Consider the following 23305-nt stretch of genomic DNA (forward strand, 5'->3'; position numbering starts at 1 on the left):
AGGCTCTAGGGTGCAGGCTCACTAGTTGTGGCACACGGGCTTAGTTGCTCCACGGCATGTGGGATCTTCCCGGACCAGGGCTGGAACCCACGTCCCCAGCATTGGCATGCAGATTCTTAACCACTGTGCCACCAGAGAAGTCCCATGAATCTCATTCTTTTAATTTCTTTTTTTTATTATTGACTGAGTCTGATTTTATAAGGCTTAGTATTGGAATTGTTTTGTTTTGCATTTCTGGGACTTTCTAACATTCCTTCTTTCAGTTTGCCCCCTATTGAGCCAACTGTCCTGCTGTCCCATCTTGCAACTACCTACAAATGGACAAAGGGACTGATTCGCTCTCACCACGAACTGTCTTGTCAGTCACACGGTGTTGAGTGGCAGCCAGGCCTGGCTTCCTGTGAAACTCCCGCCCAAAGTCTGGCTTGCTGTGGGCACTTCCCACCTCCTCATTTTAATGTAAATAATTTAATTGCATTGATGGTCCATTTAATTTCTAAACTATAGGTTATAGAACACAAAATAAAATCACAGCGTTAGAGAACACAGTTTGCAAAGACCCACGTTCACCCAGAAGCTGTAGTCAGCAAGGCTGTGCTGTGTGAGTGATTCCGGGTGTCGTTTTTATTTTTTGGCAAAATAGAACTGTTGTGCAGAATGGCCTCTTCTCAGCCGTCATTCTGGTTAAATGAGGTGGCTGCTTTTCAGAAGCGCTGGGAGTGGGTTTTACTCTGGGGAGAGGTTCAGATCCACCCTCCTGGGGTCCCTGGAGAACTGTGGGCCAGCAAAGCACAGACCCCACCCTGCCACGTCCAGACAGGTCTGCCTGTCCCAACACTGCTTTAGCCTCCAGGACCATCCACCTGGGAGGAGGCCAGGCCCTGCTAGACGTGCACATTGATGATGATGACAGGCCAGGTTGCAGCTGGGTATGTATGTGTCTGTCTGTCTGTCTGGCAGGAGGGAGGGAGGGAGGCAGTTGTTCAAATGGCTGTTGCTGCCAAGAGTGAAGTGAAAAGCTGAAGGAGGACGCAGGAGGCTTTCACCTGCCCTCCCCACGCAGGCCACTCGGCCCCGCACCGGCAGACTGGACTGGGTGCTGCCAGGGAGGTGACAGATCACCCTTTTGCAGGATGAATGCATGCAGTGACTCAGGCTGCAGGGGACTTCCCGGTGCATCAGTCCATCGCTGAGGGCAATCCAGAGGCTAAAGGGCCGCGTGATTAATTGTCAGGCTGTGCTGACTCACTAGCTCCGCAGTGCTGATTCCAGTTGGGGTTGGGAGAGGTGGGCAGGGGCTAGTCAGCCAGAGACCATAGCCCACATGACCAGGTCTCGGAAGTTTTATAAAAGGGCAACCACAGTTTGGATGTGTGGAGATGAATAAGAAACTAGTAAAGAGATTACATATAGCAGTGGAGGAGATTTTTTTAAAAACCTCCATCTAATTTAATATTTATTTTCATTTTGTACCCAGATGTCACATTTTCTACTTTAAGATATGATCATACTGACTCCGCCACCCCTTACAGGGACAGGGGATGGACAAAAGCTTCTCAGTCTATACCTTTCTGTAGCATTTTGATTTTTGAGCCTTTAAATACATTTACAAATTTTGTTCTGTTTTGGCTGCACCAAGCAGCTTGTGGTATCTTAGTTTCCTGACCAGGGATTGAACCTGGGCCCACGGCAGTGAAAGCGCCAAGTCCTAATCTCTGGGTCACCAGGGAAGTCCCTGCATTTACAAATTTTAGAACACGTACGGAAAAGTAGATGGAAGGCATAAAAACATTCATGTATACCAGTGATTTTCCCACTGATATCAGTTATTTCAACATTCACGGTGTCTCTTCATTCTGAAGTTTACCTTCAACACAAGAGCATCTGACGAGAATATTTAAAGTAATAAACCATTTGTTGGAAAATGAAAACCTGTATGTATTTAACTATCTTGCTACACTTGGCAAGTGGGAAGGCCGTTGTGCCGAGGCTTTGAGGCGTGCAGAGGGACGTGTGTCTTTAACTGCCTGTGACTGTGCTTTTGGGTTTGTGAAGGATGGTGAGCTCTTGTGAGCAGTGAGCAGAATCCCTGCTCTGGGATTATTTTCTCAGGCACTACTAGTTTTATGGCCTCATGCCGTTGTTAAAACTCTGGATGTATAAACAGTTCAACGTAGTCCTACATCTGTCTCCAGACAATTCTAATGTTCTGGTAGCAGTGGGTCAAGGTGCACTCCGGTGCTGCTGTCTCTTGTGTGAACCCGGCTTACCTCTGCGGCATCCTTTCCTCATCCCAAGGACTGAACTCTGCGACCCGAGGACAGGAAACAGGACCCTCCCTCTGTGTGATTTTCTCCATATTCACATCAGAACATGAGTTACTGCGTCCACTGGCGACACTGCTCAGAACTGTCCTGCCATTTGCGCCTCATTTGATGCGTCATGCCTGGTGGTCTGTTGGTCTGTGCTCAGTTTGTGTCTTCCTGCTCCCCAGGAAACAGACTTTATAGTCTGCATTAAGGAGAATGAAGGTGGGATCTCCCCCACAGCGTCCTTTGCCAGAATATTCCGAGGGGGAGCACCTGCCCTCCCCCGGTGAACTTACCCTTGCAGAAGCCAGGGTCTCTGGTCGGGCTCGTCCTGGTCTCTGCTCCCTCCTGAGATCTGCTTGCAAACTGCATCTTTAGCTGCTGCCACAAGGAACTATGTGCTTGCTTCCCCTTCTGCTTTTCTTCTCTTCCTTGCCTCCCTCCCTTTTCCCCATGTTAAAAATATAATTCCATGAAATCTCTGAGACAGAAGCATCAGAGCTGTTGGGTGTGCAGTGGGGGAGGGGCTTGCTTAGGAAAAACCATTTCATAGTCGTGCTCTTCCTCGCCTCTACCCTCTTTCTACCCTGGCCTTAATATGTCAAATCTGTAGCTTGACCTCGGGGAAAACAGACACAAGAGGGGACCCTTGGAAAGCGGCTGTGTGAAGGAGTCTGGGCTGCCAGAGCCCTGCGTCTCTCTGGGAGCTTTCCACTGGCCTGTGCGTGCACCGCATCTGTGGCCTGCATTTCTGGGCCTTTGTAGTTTCAAGGACTGTTTTCTCTTCCTTGTAAGGAGGCACTTGGCCAAGTCAAGAGGGCAAGCAGGTGGCTGGTGGCCTGTGTCCCAGCATCCTCAGAAGTCAGAGCCCTGCAGGTCCCTGGCTCCCCGGCCGCGGACAGGGCTGGGATGGCTGATGGGGTGATTCTAAACCAGTTCATAAAGGACACCTGCTGAGACCTGAGAGTGAGGATGGACAGGACCAGAGAGCATTATTGTGGTTCCCACCTGCATGGCAGCCTCATCCAGACAGAGGTCTTTCAACATAGACAAGATAATTGCCATTTCCGATACTGAAGACGTATTAAAGTTATAGCTTCACATACTCCCACAGGTGCCTCAGCTTCCGAATTAGCAGGATATGACTTAGTGACACTTCGTTGCTCTATGATGAGACGTGTGCTATGAGCTTCGCTGTAAATGTGTGGGCCTGGATTTGACTTGTGGACTCTCTGGTTTCAAAACAAAGGACATTGGCTTTATTCTCAGATGCAGCGCCTAAGCCCTGTCCCTGGACGCGGGCACTGCACTGCAGGCACCAACTGAGTGCTCCCTCCCAGCCCCTTCTGGACGAGTCTCTGCAGAGGGCATCAAGCTGATGCCTTTTAGTCCATTTGTCAAAACCTTCATTCAAAGTGAGGAGGCATCCCTTATGGGAGCGACTTGAAAGCCGCATGCTTTATTGGCTTCCCTGGCTCTTGGGGATTATTATCCTGCTAACCTGAGCCCCTGGTGCCCCTGCTTCCTGACCACCCCCTCCATCTCGCTCAATTCCCACTTAAACAGCTGAGTCCAGTCGTCACCTTATTAGTTTATTGATGTGAGGAAGAAACACCTCATTATCAGAGCACCCTGAGAAGTGGGCCAGCGTGGGAGAGAGGGGGTCAGGGCTCCGGGCTGCAGTAAACAGCAGGTTCCGTCTGCAAAACCGCCCTGCCCCTGAGAGGGCTTCACACAGGGCGTGCCCCTGAGCCAGCGGTGCCCTGCAGAGGTAGAGATGTATTGCAGTGTGTAACTTTCTCCTTTTATTCTCAGAAACTCAGATCTTAAAATTCCAGTTCTCTCTTCTTGAATGGCCTTTTTCCCCTAGAGTGGAGCATGCTGGGAGCTGATGGAATTCAATGTCTCCCTGTGGACACGTTACCCTAAATCACTAAGCAGTTTTTCTGGGTATTGATCCAGGGCACGTCCCAGCTTGAAAGGCGCAAGGAGAGGCGCGTGGGCCCCGGGCTGACGTGGGAGGGAGGATGTGTGTGGAAGCTGCAGGACGCAGACAGTCTCCAAAGGAGCCATCCAGCAGCCAGGGCACCCCCATTCGGCAGGTACCCAGAAGGTGCTTTCGAGAACGCCTTGGAGCTGCTACACTTCTGAGAGTGTGTGAGATGCCAGCCCTTTTCCCACAGCCAAGGAAAAATGTGTCTCGATACAGCAGTCGGAATTATTTTTTCAGATGAAAATTGGACTTGAGAGGAGAAAATGATTAAGGCATAAAATATTCATTGCACATTCGTTTGTTCACACATCCCAAGAAGAAAACGAAGCCCCTTCCCGGAATTGCATTCACTGTTTCTCCTGTGTCTCTCTCCCCAGTCGTGCCAAGCTGACCTGGTGAAGGACAACGGCCACAAGTACTTCCTCTCGGTCTTGGCAGACCCGTATATGCCAGTAAGGACCAGCTCTGGTGACACGTCTCCCAGGGGCTCTGGGAAAGGTTGCTCCACGCAGAGGGGCCCACGGGGTAGCGGGAGGGGGTCCGCTTTCACCCCGGCTCTGCCTCACTCAGACAGTGCCCTTTGCTTCCCGGCATATTATTTCAGTAGCTGCTTCCCTGAGTAAAGAGTTACAGTGAAACTTGATACACAGGCTGGTTTTTTGTTTACGTGAGTCCATTTTCCGAGCACATCTTTGCGGTGAAGTAGAATCCACTCTGCCTCACACCCTGTCAGCCAAGTTAGATCAATGAGTACTTGTACATCCATAGTATGGCAGTTCCTTTGCCCAGTGCAGGTTCTGGACATGACAGGAGGCTGTTGCACCTTCTCAATCAGGAGGGAAAGCCGGCGGGGGAAAGAAGAGATTGAAAATTTAAATTTTAAATATATTTTATTGTATTAAGTTGTTTAAAAATTAGTAATCCATAAATAGCATATAGAATAACTTCCTGTGTTTTTTAAATTAATTTCTATGTTCCCTACCTCTAGCTCCTAGCATAGTAAAAAGAACAAAATAGATACCCTAAATAATTACTTAATATAACTTATTTTTATCAGAATGTTTAATTAAGTCTAACAGCTTGTTCACACAGTCTTAGGTGGCTTTGGTTGTGTAAAGGAATTTTTGTGTGTAAATTCACCCTCTAGTTGGTTTTCTGAACTAAATGACAATAATAAAAAAACAAACACATTTTTCAAAATACAGAAAACGTCAAAAACAGGATTGTTATGAAAGGTAAGTAGAACTTGTGTGTTTTAACTGAAGTGTGGTTTTTAAACATTATCATAGGCAGTTAAAGTTTAGACTTTATACAAATGTTGGAAATAAGCACTTCCCTGTTCTTCAGGGTAAGATACAAATCAAACAAATAAGACATCTAAGCTGATAAAATGCAGTAAAATGGTGAGCGAAGCCGGCACAAGTGGGCCCCACTTCAGCTACAAACACATTGAAGTTTTGAGGACATAGATCTGAAAGAAAGGAAAGGAAATCCCCAAATGCCAAAAACTGATGTCAGAGGAGGGGCACGGTGGGACTCACAGGCAGACCTCACAGTGACCCTGGCGCTCCACACACGTGCAGCCCCGAGTCTGCATGGAGGACACGGGCCTGTGGGGCGAGCCGCCCACTCACCAGACAAGGACGAGAAGAACTGGTCCTGTCTGTCCACGTCTGGGCGGAAAGTCAGGAAAGGCCTCCGTGAGAAACAGAAACCCCCCGTTGCGGGGGGAGCCGCCAGCTAAGAGAGGAACGTGAAATCTCCAGAGCCTGCCTGGAAGCGGCAAAGGCTGAACCTTTCAGCAGGGACACCTACGAAGCCAGGGTACTGAGACTTGTGCCAGGAGCGCTGCCCTGCTCCTAACCCACGTTCAAGGGACATAAGCAGAGGGGGCACGTAAGAGGGTTGGCTCCCCAAGAATTGAAACTAATAGGATTCTCTGAAAAAGACTGACAATCAATACAAATAAGTATGTTTAAAATTACTGAATAAACAATTTGTTTTAATTACATCCAAAAATAAACTCTTATGTTGTTTCCTCAGAAGTACTTTTGTGACTATTATAAAAGAACAATGTATTCTGTCCTTTTTACTCCTCCTCAAAAAATGACCAACTAGAGTCTTTTAATAAATAGGCAGATTTGGGGGGGAAAAAAGAACCTGTAATGGAAGACAGTCACTGTCATTAAAAGCTCAGTAGACGAATTAAACAGCAGAATCGACACAACGGGTAAAGGAATCCGTGGAGAAATCACGTGAGATGAAGTAAGGCGGAGATGTGACGGAGGGGCTGAGAGGGCTCGCTGCATCCAACACAGGCCAGAGGGAGATGGTGGGGGCAGGTGAGGGGGCGGGGGGGGACACACGATCCAACCGGTCTAGAGGAGAATTTTCCAGATTTGAGGAAGAAATGAGTTTTCAGGTTTATAAAGCACAATTAGTCTTGAGAAGGTTAAATAAAAACAAATCCACACGAAGACTTATCATAATGAAAGCAGAGAATGTCAAAGGCAACAGGAAAAATCTTGAAAGTAACCAGGACAAAAAGGAAGATTGTTGCAAAGATGTGGACAGCAGTCACCAGAGTAACGGGTGGAAGACTGAGGAGAGGCCCTCACCGCACAGGGGGAACCGTCACCCCGGGACCCTGTGCCTGCCCCGGTGTCAGTCAGGGAGAGGGCGAAGCCAGCACATCTCAGGACCGACGGCTTCCCGTGCGCTGACCCCACCCAGGCAGCCAGGAGGACCGCACTTCAGGAGGAGATGGAGCCCAGGGGACAGTAGGATGCAGGAAGCATCGGAAAGCAGACATCTGCAAACTTGTCATGTATCTAAATCAGCATCGGCTGTAAGAATAAGTAAAAACAGTCACTCACGTGAGGGGCTGACACGTGAGGAGGAGTATCGGAAATGCAAGGGAGACACAGGGAATGACTAACTTTAGTCATTCTCTAAAGAATGACTAGGTACCACTAATAGTTAACGTAACACTGATCTCTGAGTCAGTAGAGGCACAGAGGAGAGGAGAAAATGAGAATCGATCCGTCCACTAGAAGACCACGAGGAAGGGATGATGAAGCCAAGTTAGGGACTGTGGTCGGTCGTTTTACGACCAGGGTGATTTGCTTCCATAGGCTTGGGCAGGACGGGGCGGCCTCTGATGGAGCAGAATCAGAGAGGCCCATGCCCCTCCTGCAGCATCAGATGTCAGGGACCCATCTGTCCTCTGAGAGGCCAACCCAAAGCTGTCAGACCCTCTTAAAAGTGCTCTTCCTTTTTGTGGACTCAAAAGACAGTAAAGCTGGCTCTCATTACTTTAATTACACACCAAACGTAATCATAAAGATGCTGGAAGGATAACTCTAGTGCTTGGGAGTGGTGAGTTTCCACCATGAAAAAAGTGCAAACTAGCAGGTGACTTCTGTTTTCCAGGCTGAGCACAGGACCATGACAGCCTTCATTCTGGCTGTGATCGTTAACAGCTATAACACGGGGCAGGTGAGTGTCACGTTGCGTCCCCACTCCTGCAGGGCCTCCCTGTGGGTTGCAGAGGCGCAGCCCCGAGCTCCAGCATTTGGGGGCCAGAGGAACTGTTCTGAATGTCTGATGAAACAGTGACCTCAGAAGAGGGGGCATTGCAGGATCACACCAGCCCAAGGGGCTCCATGGGAGGAGTGGGGTCCGGACCCTTTGTTTAGCCAGGGTGAATCGATATTGGTGGATTTAAAATGAGGAAAATTGAGGGACTTCCCCAGCGGTCCAGTGGTTAAAAATCTGTGCTTCCACTGCAGGGAGCACGGGTTCGATCCCTGGTCCGGGAACTAAGATCCCACATGCCGCACAGCACGGCCAGAAAAAAAAAAAAAAAAAGAGGAAAATTGAGGACATCTTGCGATGTGATTAAGCAAGGTTTCCCTGAGAAACGCTGGGAGCTGAGGTCCAGCCCGGCACCCCTCCCGCCTCAGTGGTCAGGGTGATGCTGTGTGTTGCCTGCCTTCTCGCAGGAAGCCTGCCTCCAGGGAAACCTGATCGCCATCTGCCTGGAGCAGCTCAACGACCCCCACCCCCTGCTGCGCCAGTGGGTGGCCATCTGCCTGGGCCGGATCTGGCAGAACTTTGACTCGGCCCGGTGGTGCGGGGTGAGGGACAGCGCTCACGAGAAGCTCTGCAGCCTCCTCTCCGACCCTATCCCTGAGGTGAGTCCACACCCACGGCCACTTCAGGCTAAGTGAGGTCAAGGTATGCCTGGAGACCACACAGCCAGAGAGGCCTGGCCCCGGCCCCAGACCCCTGTGTCCCCCTCTGTGGGTTCCCCGGTGCCTGGTTTGGTCTCTGATGCCTGCACAACCTGTCACCTGGCCCCCGGGTGGAGCCGCCACTTACCTCTTGTTTCCCTGCTCCTGCTCGTCTACACGAGTGGAGCTGGGCCGAGAGGACCGTGGACGAGACCGGGCTGCGTCAGGTCAGCTCCAGGGGCCCCGGCTAGAGCCAAACAGCCGGCCGCGGGGTGACTGCCCCCTGTCCCACCTGCAGGTGCGCTGCGCAGCAGTCTTTGCCCTCGGCACATTTGTGGGCAACTCCGCAGAGAGGACGGACCACTCCACCACCATCGACCACAATGTGGCCATGATGCTGGCCCAGCTCATCAACGACGGCAGCCCCGTGGTCCGGAAGGTGCGTGGCCCCCGCCCCCAGGCAGCGCCGAGCGCCTCCAGGCCGGGCTCCCCCGGCGCCCAGGTTGAGCCATGACCCTGACCCGACCACAGCAGCGAGCACTCAGTCCCCCCCACACCGGTGTGCATCCTGCTGAGAGCAGGCTTTAAATGTTTGTTTAATTCTCTCCAAAATACGTTTCTTCACCAGATACTTGTGTGTCTGCTTCATTTAAAGGCATTTAACAGGCTGCGTCTCCTGGCAGCTTGTATAATAGGCTCCTTCCTGCCTGGGAGCAACACATACACACATCACGGAGATTCAAAAGAGCAGTAGCCACCCACAGACAGACGGAAAGGTTTGTGTAGTGTATTCCCCTTCCTGCCCCCACGTTTGTCAGCGAATGAACGGAGCAGTTCTTTGCAGTTGAAACTTTTACTTGTCTGTTTCAATGTAGAAGTACCACAATTTGCATCCAAGATCTCACACCCCTGTCAAAAGTTGGCCCAGAACAGATCAACCTTCCTCCTCCCCCAGCCAAAAAAGCCCGTGGGAGGGAACCCCAATGTCTGCTGGCCGCATTTTGGGGTGGCCTTGGAGCCCTGCCCTGGGAGCAGAGACTGTTCTCGGACCAGGAGGGCAGTGTCGTTCTGTGTGTGACCTTGAGTCACCTCTCATCACCTAGAGGTGCCGGGCTGCTTCTCGGCATGTCTGAGATCCCTGTGCCAGGGAAGGGAGGTTGGGTTTGTCAGAGGTGGGTGTGGTTTTGAAGGGTATTTGTTTGGAGAACAGACCCCACTGACTTGGTGGCAGGGACGTTGTCAGAGCAAGTTCACATCAGCCAGGAAGGACTCATTCCATCTTGAGTTCCCTCAGAGAGCCGTGAACCCAGTTACTAACGTGCCAGGTTATCTAGAGACACGTTAACAATGTGGAATGATCCTGGAGGTGCCTTTTCACAGCCGTTACTTTTTTATTTTGGGTTCTCATCATTAGCATCTGTCTGAATCTGGCTTCCTTGAGTCAGTCTTCTTTTTCCCGAGTCAAATTGCCTGTATGTGGACGTCAGTGATCAAAGCAGCACATCAGCAGTATCCTGAATTGTCTGTTAAGATTCCTTTTAAAGAAAGGAAAGCTGTTTTTCAGTTCTTTCCCCAAAAAACTTAAAAAGAATGTTAATAAAAATAGAAAGAATGTCCATCTGAGTCTCCAGTATCAGAATGGTCACTAGGTCATCAGGAACACAGGGACCACCGCCCTCTCAAGCATGTCCCAGGTGCCCTGACGTTCCCAGCCCCAGTCCACTGGCTGTCCCTTCCCCAGACACTGGGATGCTCGGGTGTAGCCAGGTCATTCCTGTGGGCACTTGATGTTGGCCTTGCCTGGGGTCAGCCCGTCCGCAGACAGGGGTGCTGAGAATGGGCCTGCCTTCGCTCGCCCAGCGCTCGGGCTCAGCTCGCAGCTGCCTCTGCACACCAGGCTCAGCGCGTGGAGCAGCAGGCATCCTGTCTTCGAGGGGTACAGGGTCCAGGTGGAGAGGCAGGCACAGAACTAGGAATTGTGCTGAAGCCCTCGTAAATGAGCAGCACCCGAAAGGCCAGCCCAGGTCAGGGGCTCTGGCCCCATAGGGGGAGGAGGGGAGCTTGTGCCTGGGTTGTGAGGGATGAGTAAGGGACGGGGAGAGCAAGTGAGGCAAGAGCTTGTGCAAAGGTCCAGGAGCACAAAAGACGATGGTGCGCCCAGGGCTGCCCATCCTGTGTGCGCTGGAGCATGGAGCTGGCGGGAGGGCAGTGGGGGAGAGGCTGGGAGCGGGCAGGAGCGCACCTTCTGTAACCGTGTTCATCTCTCAACACATCTGAGCACCTGCCACATCCCAGGTCCTGTGTCAGGCCTCGGGACCATCACTGCCTCCAGGGCTTTTACTCTCTAATGGGGAGACGGACAGCAGTGCAGGTCTGTTAAATAAGTCAAGGGGGCTATGTTTGCCGTGGAAACATGGGCAACACAGAGGTTCAGGGAGATTGGGGCCCCTGGGTTGGAGAGAGGACCAGGCTTTAATAGGGTGAGTGACACCAGCTCAGAGGCTGAGCCTTCATTCTCTTCACGGAATCCTAATGCTGTTGGCAGCTTGCTTTTCCCGTCTTTGTCCAGAGCACGTGGTGACAGTTGTGGCACATGGTGCTCTGAGGAAGACAGGCCCAGCCTGCTGGCCCAGGAGACCCAGCGTTAGGGCACCTGAGAGTATGAAACAGGACTCGGCCCTGGGTACTGCAGTCCACGAGCTGACCTTAGCTAAGGCTTAAGAAGTCCCAGCAGTAACCAACTGCTGGTGTCTCCAGCTCGTGGCAAAACGAGAAGAGTCAGGGTATTATGGCGGCGTTTCGTAAAGTCACATGTCTTCAATTTAAAAAAGATTGCCTCTGTTGACTCCTGAACGGTGAAAGCATCCTTTCCTGGGGGAGGCGATAATGACAGAGAGGGAAGGTTTTTGCTTGTTGACCTGTTTAATGAGTTTACTTGATAAAATCAAGAGTCAGCAAATTCATGTCAACCTCCCAAATTATTTTGAACTTGAACTTGTCCAGGAAGTACACGATCCAGACTGTCTATCCAGTCAGCAAGCTGCCCACACCTCATCAAGAAGGGCCAGGCCAGGGGAGCAGGTTTGTGACCCCCCCGCCCTGTTGGCACCCCACCTTTCTCAAGGGCTGACCAGTCCAGCCCTGCGACCCTTGTCTGCAGCTTACTTGGTGCCACCCACCTTCGCAAGGAAAGCAGGACACATTTGAATCCTTTATCTCTAGTTTACATTTATTTATTTAGTAACCGCAGACACAGAAGAGCAGTACCCGGCATCCTCCTCCCTTAACACACATCTGACTCCAGCCGAAACTGATGAACGGCGTCAGAGGGTGTTTCCCCATTGATGCCCAGGACGTCTCAGGTGGAGGCAACGGGGCAGGATGAGCTGCCAGGGCTGAAGCGCCTTCTCCCGCAGGCGAGCCCAGAGGGCGTCCAGGCGGAGCAGATGTGCTCCCTTCCCCGGAACGCTGCTCTGTCATCCTGGGAGCTGAGTTTGATGCTCCATGGCCATGGGCCAAAAACAAATGTTAGCCAGTAATTCATCGTTGGAAACATGGAGTGGGGATGGCCCTGGGGAAAGACCTGGAAAGGCGTGTGGTCCAGCCTTCCAGGCGACCACAGAGGAGCATTAGCCGACTCACCTCAGGCCACGTGTGTGCCCAGGCGTGATGTCCCTGAATGCTGACGGCAACTCACCTAAAATATCAAACCATTTGTTAAAGATTATAGTGTATCTGAAGGGAAGAGGCTTCATTCATTCAGCAGATACTTATTAAGTGCTGCCAGTGTGCCAGGCCCTAGGTCACCAGGCCTCCAGAACTTGTACTTGGAGATGGGGCGGGATGGAGATGGGACAGACCAGGGTGTGATGTGGCAGGTGGTGACCTGCTCCGAAGGAAGGTCGGGAGTGAAGGTAGAGAGTCGGGAGCCCTGTGTGAGGCATTAGCCTTTCCAGGCCGAGGGGGCAGCAGGTGCCAAAGCCCGGAGCGGGAGGCCTGCTTGGTCCGAGTGTGAGCAGGCAGCTGGAGCGTGGAGGTGGCGGGACCACTGTGCCGGGAAAGGGAGTGAGGCTGCTGGCTGGAGGGGCTCGAGTCGCCGTGCTGATCTGCTTCCAAGGTCTGAGAATAACTCGAGCCTCGCGCCCGGCCTGCACCCCAGCCAGACATGCCTGCGGACCTCCGAGGGCTGGAGCCCACGGCTGCCGCCCAGCAGGAGGGGCTTGACCCACGGCCGCTTGACATGGGCCTTGCACTCAGCCTCCTGTCCTCACAGCTTTCCCTGGATCAAACGGTCTGAGACCTGGGAATCTGCTTCAGGTCCAGCTGAGCCCTTTCACCAGTTCAGAGTGAAGGGAAAACCTGTGCTTTTTGAAGACGGTTCAGGCTTCATCTTCGCTGGGAGGGGCCGGCGGACAGTCCCTCGACAGCCTGTTACTCAGCACCTGTTAGACTAGGGGACCCGCTGGGTGGGCATCCGGATCGCCAGAGAGAGAGATGGGTCAGGATGATTCAAGGGTCTAACTGAAGCCACCAGAGATTTCTGCTCCTGGCACAAGCCGAGGGTCCCCAGCAAGGGCTGAACAGAAAGGGGTGGGCAGCAGGTCCTGGGCAGGTCGAGTTGGGGTTTGGAGAGCGCTTGGTGGACACACATGGTCAGTGGTTGGAAGGGCCAGCCTGGAACTCAGAGATGGGACCTGAAAAGGTAGGTTTGGGAGTAAAACCCACACACGTGCCGGGGAGGCCAAGGAGTGCGTACGGCTGAGGTGGGAGAGACCCTCTCAGGAGAGAAGGGGGCGGCCGAAGAGAGGACCCGGGGGCCCCATCGGATCCCAGCTTATCAGCACCTCGGCACAGCTCTCCTGGCCCTGGGGGTCTGGGGGATTCACGGAACAAGAAGGGGCTCTCAGACCTTGGTCTTCTGCTAAGTATTTTTCTAAAAAGTAAAATAAAGTTGGGGAAACCGTTTGAATAGTGATGGGAAAAGTAGTGCAAACCGACATCCAGTTTTATTTCCCGTGATTTTTAGGATCTCCAGGTACTCAGGTCATAGCACCAACTGCCCCAAAAGAGGTAAATTGTATTGTTCTCCTTGGACTGAGGCAACTGGCCTGAAGTCATGTAGAACTTTCCTGTTACCCTTTTGGGGGCTGGAAAGTAATTTATCTTTGAAAATTTCACATTTAGTAGAAGAGCATGCTACAGTGTCCGGGGTATCCTGCCTTAATTCCCAGGGTTCAGGTAGCTTTCCACAGTGTTGACCATGGGAAGCTGTGAGGCCCTCGGAAGCCCTGATCTTGACCACATGGCTTGTTCAGAGGTTTCTGCTCACACCGGGGGCTCAAGAGTGCTGCGTTGAGGGGGTAGCCCCTGTCTTGGCGCCGAGTGCTGTCTGTCCCACCGCCCCCCCAGTGGCTCAAGCACTCAGCGCCAGCATGTGCATCTCACTGCTATTCTGAGTTGTCTCCCAGCCCCAAGTCAGTGTCGCTGTCCTTTCTCCTCCCGGCAGGAACTGGTGGTGGCTCTGAGTCACCTTGTCGTTCAGTACGAAAGCAATTTCTGCACTGTGGCCCTGCAGTTCATGGAAGAGGAGAAGAACTACCCACTGCCCTCTCCAGCCACCACAGGTACAGCCACCAGGGGTGCGGCACTGAGGTGGAGCCCATGGGGCTCGCTGGCCCAGGGGAGCCTGGTCAGGGCTGTCAGCAGGCCCCTCGTTCTGCTAGGTCCTGAGCCCACGTGTCAAGTCGGGGCCACTCAGATATCTGCAGTTCCCATCTTCCCAGAAGAATAGCAAGGGCAGGAAAGGGGGCCACGCTGACCCTCTGACTGTTTTCTTTCCTTTTTACCCTTTTTGGAAATCAAAGTCATGGAAATCTTGGAGGGTAGAAGGTGCTGCCGTAGGGGCTACAGGAAGGCACATTCTCTCTCTTCCCCTGATGAGTCCTCACGTCGGTGTCACATCAGGCAGCTACTCATCTCACATTTGCCTTTTTACCGAATTTATATTTCATCATCTTGAGCTGCCCCCTCCCCCAGACAGCTGTGTCTTCAGGAAAGAGGGCTTGTGATCAGCCGTGAGACCGTTGCTGCGTTTAGTACATCGGGGAAGGGAAACGGCTGGCGGGCCTGGGCGGGGTGGGATTGGGGAGTGGGAAGGCGGGGTGGCTGAGCCAGCAGACGGCCATCCTGGTGCTATCCTGGGCAGCAGCCGCAGGCAAGTCCCAGAGCACCTGGTATGGTTCTTGGAGAGCCATGTGGGTCTCTGTAGTTGAACTCTCACAGAACGCCAAGCGTGGGTCATGGTCATCTGCTCCCATGCTCCCCTCACCCCAGTCAGGACCTTGTCCAGCTTTGTACCCCAAAATACATGTGTCAGAGACCCTGCTGAGCAGGAGGGCCCTGTTGTAGCGTCACATCATCCAGGTAAAAGCCACTGTCACCTGCTGTCTGGCCGCCTCCCACCTGAGCCCACCATTAACTCTTCTCTCTCCTTCTCTCCTACCAGAGGGTGGGAGTCTGACCCCAGTGCGGGACAGCCCCTGCACCCCCAGACTGCGCTCTGTGAGCTCCTACGGAAACATCCGTGCCGTCACCACGGCTAGAAGCTTGAACAAATCTTTGCAAAACCTGAGTCTGACGGAAGAATGTAAGACCCCAGAGGCTGGGTGCTCGAGTGGGGTGGTGTGGGTCATCTTCTGGGACCTTTTATTAGACGTGCCCCTGCCCCCTCCTGCCATCTGCTAAACCTGGGCGTGAGCAGAAGTCGTGGGTCAGCACCCGGGGTGGCCAGTGAGGATCCTGCAGCACCGCTGGGCACAGCCGCTCCTGAGCCCCACAGCAGCCCCCTGCCCCGTGCCCAGCAGCCCGGCCCCAGGGGAGACGGCGGGGGCGTGTGCTAACTGACACTCTGCCCATGGCGGTGCCCCGCCAGCCGGCGGCTCGGTGGCCTTCTCCCCCGGGAACCTGAGCACCAGCAGCAGCGCCAGCAGCACCCTGGGCAGCCCCGAGAACGAGGAGTACATCCTGTCCTTCGAGACCATCGACAAGATGCGCCGAGTCAGCTCCTACTCCTCCCTCAACTCCCTCATCGGTGAGTCCCCCACCTCCACTTCTCCACCTGTCCCCTCAGCACCCATGGGTTCCCGCCCAAGTGGACGGTGCTGGGACACGCTCAGTGGGAGAGTAAAGTGAACGGGGTAGGAGGAGGTGAGGAGCGTCTTGCTGTGGCAGCAGGAACCCCCTGCCCTTGGTTGCTGGTCTGATCCAGGCCATCTGGGCGAGCCGGCCTTGTCGCTTGGGAAGGCTGCACAACTCCCAGTGCTGCAGAGCAGGGGGGTTCTGCCGCCAGGAGACATTTGGGGTGTCACGGCCAGGGCACGGGGGGCTCCCAGCATCCAGTAGGCAGAGTGGCCTCCAACGGTGCCCAGGGTCCCCCAGAGAATGCATGTGCGAGGCCCAAGGTCAGAGCCCTGCTCCAGGGGCGCAGACGGCCCTTCCCTTCTCAAGTTCCCTGGCCGGAACCCCCCCCTCACCCCCACCCAGGGCCCCCCCTCTGTGCTTTCACCTTCAGCCAGTCCAGCAGTTTCACACTTGGCTGCCTGGAAATCGAAATTTGAGTGAAGGGTCAGCGTCGTCTCGTGTTTTGCCTTGAGTGGTGAGCCCCTGGTTCTGCTGCTGGGCTCACTGAGCAGTGGGAATTCACCGCATGTCCTCGCTGCATAACCAACCATATTGACCCTTGTGTAACCGGTAATACACATAGGACTCAACCGGACAGCCCCTCTGCGCTTGTTCTCGGCACCCCGGTGCTTTACCAGGCCTCATCTGAAGCTTTACTTAATACTAAGAAATGCTGTAGACACACAAAAACTTAGACTAATGTGACACACCTCCACCTGTGTGTTTTGTTCCCAACTTAAGGAATTACAGATAGAGTTAAAGCGCCCAGAGCCCCTCCTGGTTCCCTGCTCAGGATCCCCACACACTTACTCTCTGGCTGTGGATCCCCATGGACTCGCGCCCTTTCCCAGGGTTTAAATGTCATGTAAATGGCACCACACATCCTGTGTCCTCACTCTGCCCTGAGGGCTGTGTGTCCACACTGGTCACCTGAGTCTTGTTCGTACCCTTTCATGATCTGCTGCAATTCACTTGTCCATTCTCCTGTTAATGGACAGTAGCCTTGCTCTGATTTTTCCTTCTTTTCTCAGTTTTTAAAAAGCAAACTCAGGATTTGGCCCCAGCTCCACCTCCTGCCCTCCCCCTTGCACCTGGCGGTGCTGGGCTCCTGGGTTCCTTGGCTCCTCCCCTTGGCTTCAGGGCTCCGCCTCCAGACACCTCACAGGCTGCTCCTCAGTCCAATCACAGTCCTGCTCCAGAGTCACCTTAAAAGAAGTCTTCCAGGCTCCTCCCACCCCAATCCAGAATAGCCTTCTGCAGTCGCTCTGAGTCTCTCTCCCTCTCTGTTTGCTTTCGTCCTGAGAACTTTTCCCCAGCAGACTTATGATGTAGGACCTCATTTATTCGGCTCGGTTCTATCTCTGCTCAAGTGGTCGGAGCCACGAGTGCAGGAACTTTGTCCTATCTCCTGCCACAGCCCCCCACACCCTGTGCCTGGTACACAGCAGGCACCCTCATAATGTGCACAGGCGTGGGCCGCAACAGACACCCTGCAGCCTGACACACGTGGGGTCTGACAGCTCCACGTGGAGGGAGACTGACCACAAAGGGCTCTGTTCCGAGGAGGACAAGCTCCCGTGGCCCTGCTGTCTCCTGGTCTGGTCAGGCTACCCCGTCTGATGTGAGCAAACCGACCCCTCGTGGTGTTAATTTGTATGTCCCTCAATTATGATGAGGTTGAGCTCACGTGTTCACTGGACTCCTGTGTTCCCACTTCTGCAATCATTTGCAGTATTAGTTACCCTCCTATTTGGTTGGTACTATTTTTCATTAACATTCAGTTCTTGGTTGTTTGCTTGTTTCCATGATAATCCCTCTACCTTAGAGCTCACACTCTCTTGGCATCACATGACAGTGTTAGATATTTCTGACTTGCCGTTGTTGTGATCTGAAGGGGGAGGGCAGTCCAAACGTGCTTGCCAGCGGTACCTGTGAGCCTCAAGACTGGTCCTCTGCTGGCCCTAGAAAGGACTCAGGACTCATTCCACAAGACGAGTCTGTCTGGGGCCCATAAAGGTCTGAATGGACTGTAGGGTCCAGAGCTGGTCGCCACGCCCCACCCCCAGCAGTACGACCCAGAAAGGGGGATCTTTTTGTCCTTGGCCCTGGGTTGGGGATGTAAGGGGTGAAGAATCGCTGTTTCTTTTGACACCACATGAGATTGGAGGGCACAGCCCGCGCCTCCCACCCCTGCCGCCTTCCATGTCCTCCAGGGACTTGAGAGCCACGTCACTGATTCCTTCCTTCACACAAAACCTGACTCCTGAACATTTTTTTACTGGAGAAAACTGAATTTTATCTGTATATGGTTCATATCTGTGAAAACTTCAGTGGGAAAGTTTCACAGTGAGCTGGAGCTGGAAGGAGCATTAAGGAGACAAAGTAGCTGTGCGCCCGAGTGTGCGCATCCACCTGGAACCGCGGTGCTTACATAAGTGTTTAAAATTCATAACCTACACCGAATCCCATTACTTGCGGCATTCGCCTGTTTAAAGTCAATTTTTTCTTTCATTTCAACCAAGGAACAGCAATCTCTTTAGCGTCTTTGACTGAATATTGCAAAAGAGGTTTTCAAAACCATGGCAACCTAGGACATCCATTCATTCCCATCTTCTCCCAGAAAACTAGCCCCTCCCAGGCTCCCCCCCCACCACTGTCTCCAAAGCACTCGAGGTCTCGTCTGCTGAGCGAGGTGTTGTCCCCCCACGGGAGCAAAGCCCTGATCACGCGTTTTTCCACGTGCCTAAGCGTATCTGCCCAATGTCTGTGAATCTGCACTGGGACCCAGCTCTGTCACCACCTTCTGGAATCTTCTTTGATGTCTCCCTCCGCATGTTTCTCACCCACTCAGCCATTTGGCCTGACCTCCATGTGTGTCCCCAGTCAGTCCTTCCCATTTCCGGGCCCCCCACCCCAGGACTTGGCCTTGGCTCTCACACCCCACCACCCGTCCAGAGCAGATCCCCCCCAACATCAGCTCTGCACGGACCACTGTCTGGCTGACGCCTTCGCAGAAACTCGTTTCCTGTAAAGTCCAAGCTGTGGCCGACACTCAAGACCTTCCTTCTGAGAGCAGCCTGGCCTTCACCATAGCTCCGCCCACTGTGCCCACCACCCCAGGCTGGCCACTGGCCCTCGAATGAGGCCTGGACACCTCTGCCTTTATCCCACATTCCCGCACCCGCCTCTCCACACAGCAGTGCTCGCCCATTCCTCTCCACGCTGGCGTTCTGCGGCGTCTCAGGAGGCCCTCCCTGACCCATCAGACGCCTTCGTGTTGCACATTAAACCTGCGGCATCACATCGGGCTGTGAAGTTGCCATCTTGATCAACAGGTTTGATAAAGCTGCTATTTCTTGCTCTTGTGTGTGGCAGGCAGCCTCTCCTCCCTCCATCACCTGCCCTTCTCTCCCTCACCTGTCCACCCGTCACCATCCTGCCCCTCCCTCCCTCCCTCTCTCCCTCTCTGAGCCTCACCCCATTCCTGATGTCCAGAGGTGGGAGTGCAAAGAGTGGGGAAGGGGGAGCCCTGGTGCTTTTGTCTTACCTTGTCCCCCAGGTGAGACACAGGGGAGCCCCTTGAAAGGGTTGTGCCGACACACCGCCCAGTCCAGCCAGGGCTCTGTCCAGTAGGCGAGGGAGGAGGTGAGCAGGACCCTCCCAGAGGGGCTCAGAGTCTGGGTCACCAAGAGGGGAAATGCAGAAGCCCCAGGCCCTGGGAGCTGATTCCCAGGGAGGTGCCCGGGCCCACATCATGCGATAGAGCATCAGGGTTGGTGACCCCTGAGACCCAGGCAACAGGTCACAAGTGACAGCTCCTGCCTCCAGGGGGCTCCACCTTCCTTCTCCAAGCTGCCTTGCCAGCCCCCGGAGACTCTGGGGCCCAGAGTTGGCCACAAAGCTCTGAGCAAATTTTCCTGAGTCCAGTGCTATTTAGAAAGTTGTGGCCATTGCTCTGAAAAATAAATCCTAAAACCATTAGTTATGATCTTTTATTACTTGTAGTCTAGACATGAAAATAGGCTCTCAGCGCTTATGGGGAGTTTGGCAAGTGCCAGACACGGCGCCCTTTCTGAGCCGGCTCAGCCCAGCAGTACCCCCCATCCCCACAGGGGCTGCACCCGCGTTCTCTTCGTTCCGGAGGCCCGAGCTCTGTGCTGCACAGATTCAGAACGTTCCAATTTGGACACAGCAGATGTAAAACCAGGACAGTTCACAGAACAGAGAGGCTGGGAGGTGGTGGCCAGCCCCAGGAGAGCGGTGACGTGGGGACAGCAATTCCAGGTCCCTGTTCTGTGTTTTTACAAGTAAATTGTATACCATTCACTGTGGTCAAGGACACTACAAAAATTCGATTTTTTAAGTTTCCCTATTGAATCACAAGCAGAGTGATATCAAAGTCGAAATCTTCTGCAAGAGAGTCAACAATAGTAATAAAAACTGAAATTTTGTAAAGTGAATAGTACCCCTTCCTTATTGCACAGTGCCACGCTGCACCCCTTCCTCACGTTTATACCAAAGGCACCTTGATTAAGGCTCTTGTGGGCTCAGGTGTCTGCCCTGGACCATCACCCTGGTAAGGAGGCCCCTTGGCCCCCACTGTTTCCCCCACTTCCCCACTCCCCCTGTTACCATGGGTCCGTCGTCTGTAGTCAAGCAGATTTATTGTGCCCTTCACTGCCCTCTGTCACATGGGTCGGCTGCTGCCCTGATCACTCTGAGCTCAGAAACAACGGAAGGGAGAGAATTTTGCCCAGTGGCTGTGGTGAGTGTGTGGGGTCTTTGTAGGAACGTCCCATCCGTGGGGCCAGTTCTCCTGTCTGAGTGAGCCACGTCCATGAACGTGCTTCGCCTCGTTCCCCCGTGCGTCATGAATCGGGACCATCTGCAGAGTGAGTGTGGAGCGGCTTCTCCCACCTCCTCCTCTAGGGAGACAAGAAATAACAGTGACCTGGTGGCCCTTCACCGCAGCAGGTTCCTATGGCAGCCGATCTGCTAGGACAGGAAAGCAGGTTCTAGGAAATTTCCCCGAAGAGATTCCGACTGCCTTGACGAACAGCCCTGAGAATTTGTAAATCTGGGCAGCTGTCATGAGCCGTGGCATTTGAGAGTCAAGAGGTTTTTGTTGTGTTTCTACACTGAGTAGGGCAGAGGACAGCAGGGAGGACAAGTGTGTGTTTCCATGTGGACTGTTCCCCAGCTCATGGTCCCCTCTGAGCGAGAGTGCGTCTGCCTGACATTATTCACCAAACGAAGGTCCAAATTTATACTAAACCCAAGTCCCTGGATGTGCCCTCCTGATTCCTGTGGGCCACGAGCTTTCGAGAGTGACTTTCCTCGCACACAGTAGGTGCTCAAACTGGTGCTGATGCACGCATGCCGAGTGAGTACCTGATGGGGCGTTGCTCTGACCGTAGAACACTCTTCGCCCTCGGTGGCGGGAGATGCTTTCCAGGCCCCGCCTCTCGGAGGTTGGCCTGCGCAGGCAGCTGTGCTCCTGCAGAATTATTTAGAGGCCGCGGCAGCTTTCGGCACCTCTTCCCAGAACCAGGGTGGAAGGATAAGGCGACGGGAGTTTTTGTGAACGCTCACTGGGAGGTATTTTGTGTGTGGTGGTCCCCTGGGGAGTGCAGCCACGCCACATGCGAGTGAGGGGTTGGCCTCCTCCAGCTCCATCACCCTGTGAACAGGCGGGCGTGCAGCGGGTAGGCCCTGCAAACGTAGGCACCACAGTCCCTGTGGAAAGGGGTCTGGGACCCTGTTGCCTCCCGTTACGAATGAGAGGGTGTCGGGTGCGGTGATCTAGGACTTGTCCGTAAGCATCGACGTAGGACACACACGAGAAGCTGACCTTTACTCTAAACCTTCGTCCAGTCCCTCTTCTGTGATTTGAATGTTGTATAAAACCCTTTGAACAATGGTGTCCATCAGGAAACACTGTCCTCCAGTGGCCCTTCTTGTGTTTAAATTCTTCATAACTAGAGGGACTTTGTTAACTAGGGGCTGACTGGTCAGATGACATGCAATCACAGCTTGTTCGAAATCCTTTTACTCCCTGTCTGTCGTTGAACAAGCACTTGCTTTTCAACAAACCAATTATCCGGCTTCCTCCAAATAAAAAGGATGCAGTGGTATATGGCGGCCTCCTCATTCGGCCACGTGCATTCAAACTCTTCATCCTTTGGACGCTGGGCCTTGCTGTCCTTCTCTGTAAAGCCTGGGGTGATGCCTGCAGCCAGGACAGTGAGGTTTAATAGGACTGAGCCGCCTTCCCTGGGGGTGGCCTCCCATCCCTCATAAATGTTCCTTCCCTTTCCTTCGGATCCACGATTTACCCCGTCTGTGTTTATGTCCTGTCTCATCTGCCTTGGCACCCAGGCACTCGGCAGGCCCTAGTGTGGAGAGCACACTCGGGAGGTGCTGGATGCCTGGGGAGGTCCCGGGGAGCGTGGGCAGAAGACTCAGTGAGTCACCGAGACCAGAGCAGGCCGTGAATGCAGAGGGAGGTGTGGACGGGGACTCAGCCAACATTCTCCACTAGCGTGGGCCATGACAGCTCCTAGAAATCTAGGCGTTAAATCCAGTGCTGGATAGTACTCTCCAGTCAGCCAAGACCTGAAAGGAAGTCCTGCCCTTTTCTAACTTTTCCTTCTAGAAAGATCCAGCCACAGGAGGTGAAATTGTGTGATCAAGCCTGTTCACCACCTGGGATTTCTGAATCTCTGGGCCCCTTATCAGATAACAAAACTGGAGCTTCCGTTAACCCCAGCTCTTTTAAGTGTCCACCCCTGATGCATGGTTAGGTCTTCAGAAGAGGGAGCTACCCCAGAAGCCACCCCAGCATTCAGTGGCAGCTCCTTGTTATTAAAACAGCTCCCATTTCTCTTTCCCAGGAGTTTCATTCAATAGTGTTTACACTCAAATTTGGAGAGTCTTGCTACATCTGGCTGCGGATCCCTATCCAGATGTTTCCGATTTGGCTATGAAAGTGCTCAACAGCATCGCCTACAAGGTATGTGCGAAGGGCGTTCTCTGTGAAGCTCTCAGGACCCTGGTTTTCAGTTATGAATATTCAAGCAGAGAACTCCATGCATGTTCAGGTCTACCCATGGTTTAGGTTTAGAAACTTTGAACGAGCGTTTTGAATCCAGAGATTCACAATACAGGCTAAATTCCATGTGCATGTAGCTTCCGTTGGGGCATGTGTCACTGCTTCTGCGCACCCACATCAGGGCAGCAGGAAATTAGGTAAGGACATCTGTGTGACCTGTAGTGATGTCCTCTCTTTCATTCCCGGCACCAGTAACGTACGACTTCTCTTATTCATGACTATTTCTGGCTAAAGGTACCTCCTCAAGGAACCAGCTCTTGGTTTCATTAGTACAATTGACTTCTGAACAACACAGGGGTTAGAGACACCAACCCTGACCCCCCGCAGTCAAAAATCAGCCTTTCCCATCCATGTCTCCACATCCCTGAATTCTGTAGTACTGCAGTGTGTTTATTGAAAAACATGTGTATGAGTGGACCCGTGCAGTTCAAACCCACGTTGTCTAAGAGTCAGCTGTGTTTCTCTGTTGTTTTTCATT

At 53.1% G+C, this 23305-nt stretch overlaps 1 protein-coding gene across 2 annotated transcripts in view; it reads left to right on the forward strand.

Moving 5' to 3' along the window:
* RPTOR (regulatory associated protein of MTOR complex 1) overlaps positions 1-23305 on the forward strand; it is a 353305-nt gene that overhangs the window by 295010 nt on the left and 34990 nt on the right. For both annotated transcript variants that reach the window (XM_036836768.1, XM_036836767.1), the window contains exons 14-21: positions 4680-4754; positions 7735-7800; positions 8307-8498; positions 8836-8976; positions 14044-14161; positions 15043-15183; positions 15469-15627; positions 22610-22728. In XM_036836768.1, the coding sequence (XP_036692663.1) occupies positions 4680-4754; positions 7735-7800; positions 8307-8498; positions 8836-8976; positions 14044-14161; positions 15043-15183; positions 15469-15627; positions 22610-22728 (1011 nt within the window). The remainder of the gene's footprint in view (positions 1-4679; positions 4755-7734; positions 7801-8306; positions 8499-8835; positions 8977-14043; positions 14162-15042; positions 15184-15468; positions 15628-22609; positions 22729-23305) is intronic.

Source organism: Balaenoptera musculus, chromosome 20 (genome assembly GCF_009873245.2).
Source record: "Balaenoptera musculus isolate JJ_BM4_2016_0621 chromosome 20, mBalMus1.pri.v3, whole genome shotgun sequence".
NCBI lineage: Eukaryota > Metazoa > Chordata > Mammalia > Artiodactyla > Balaenopteridae > Balaenoptera > Balaenoptera musculus.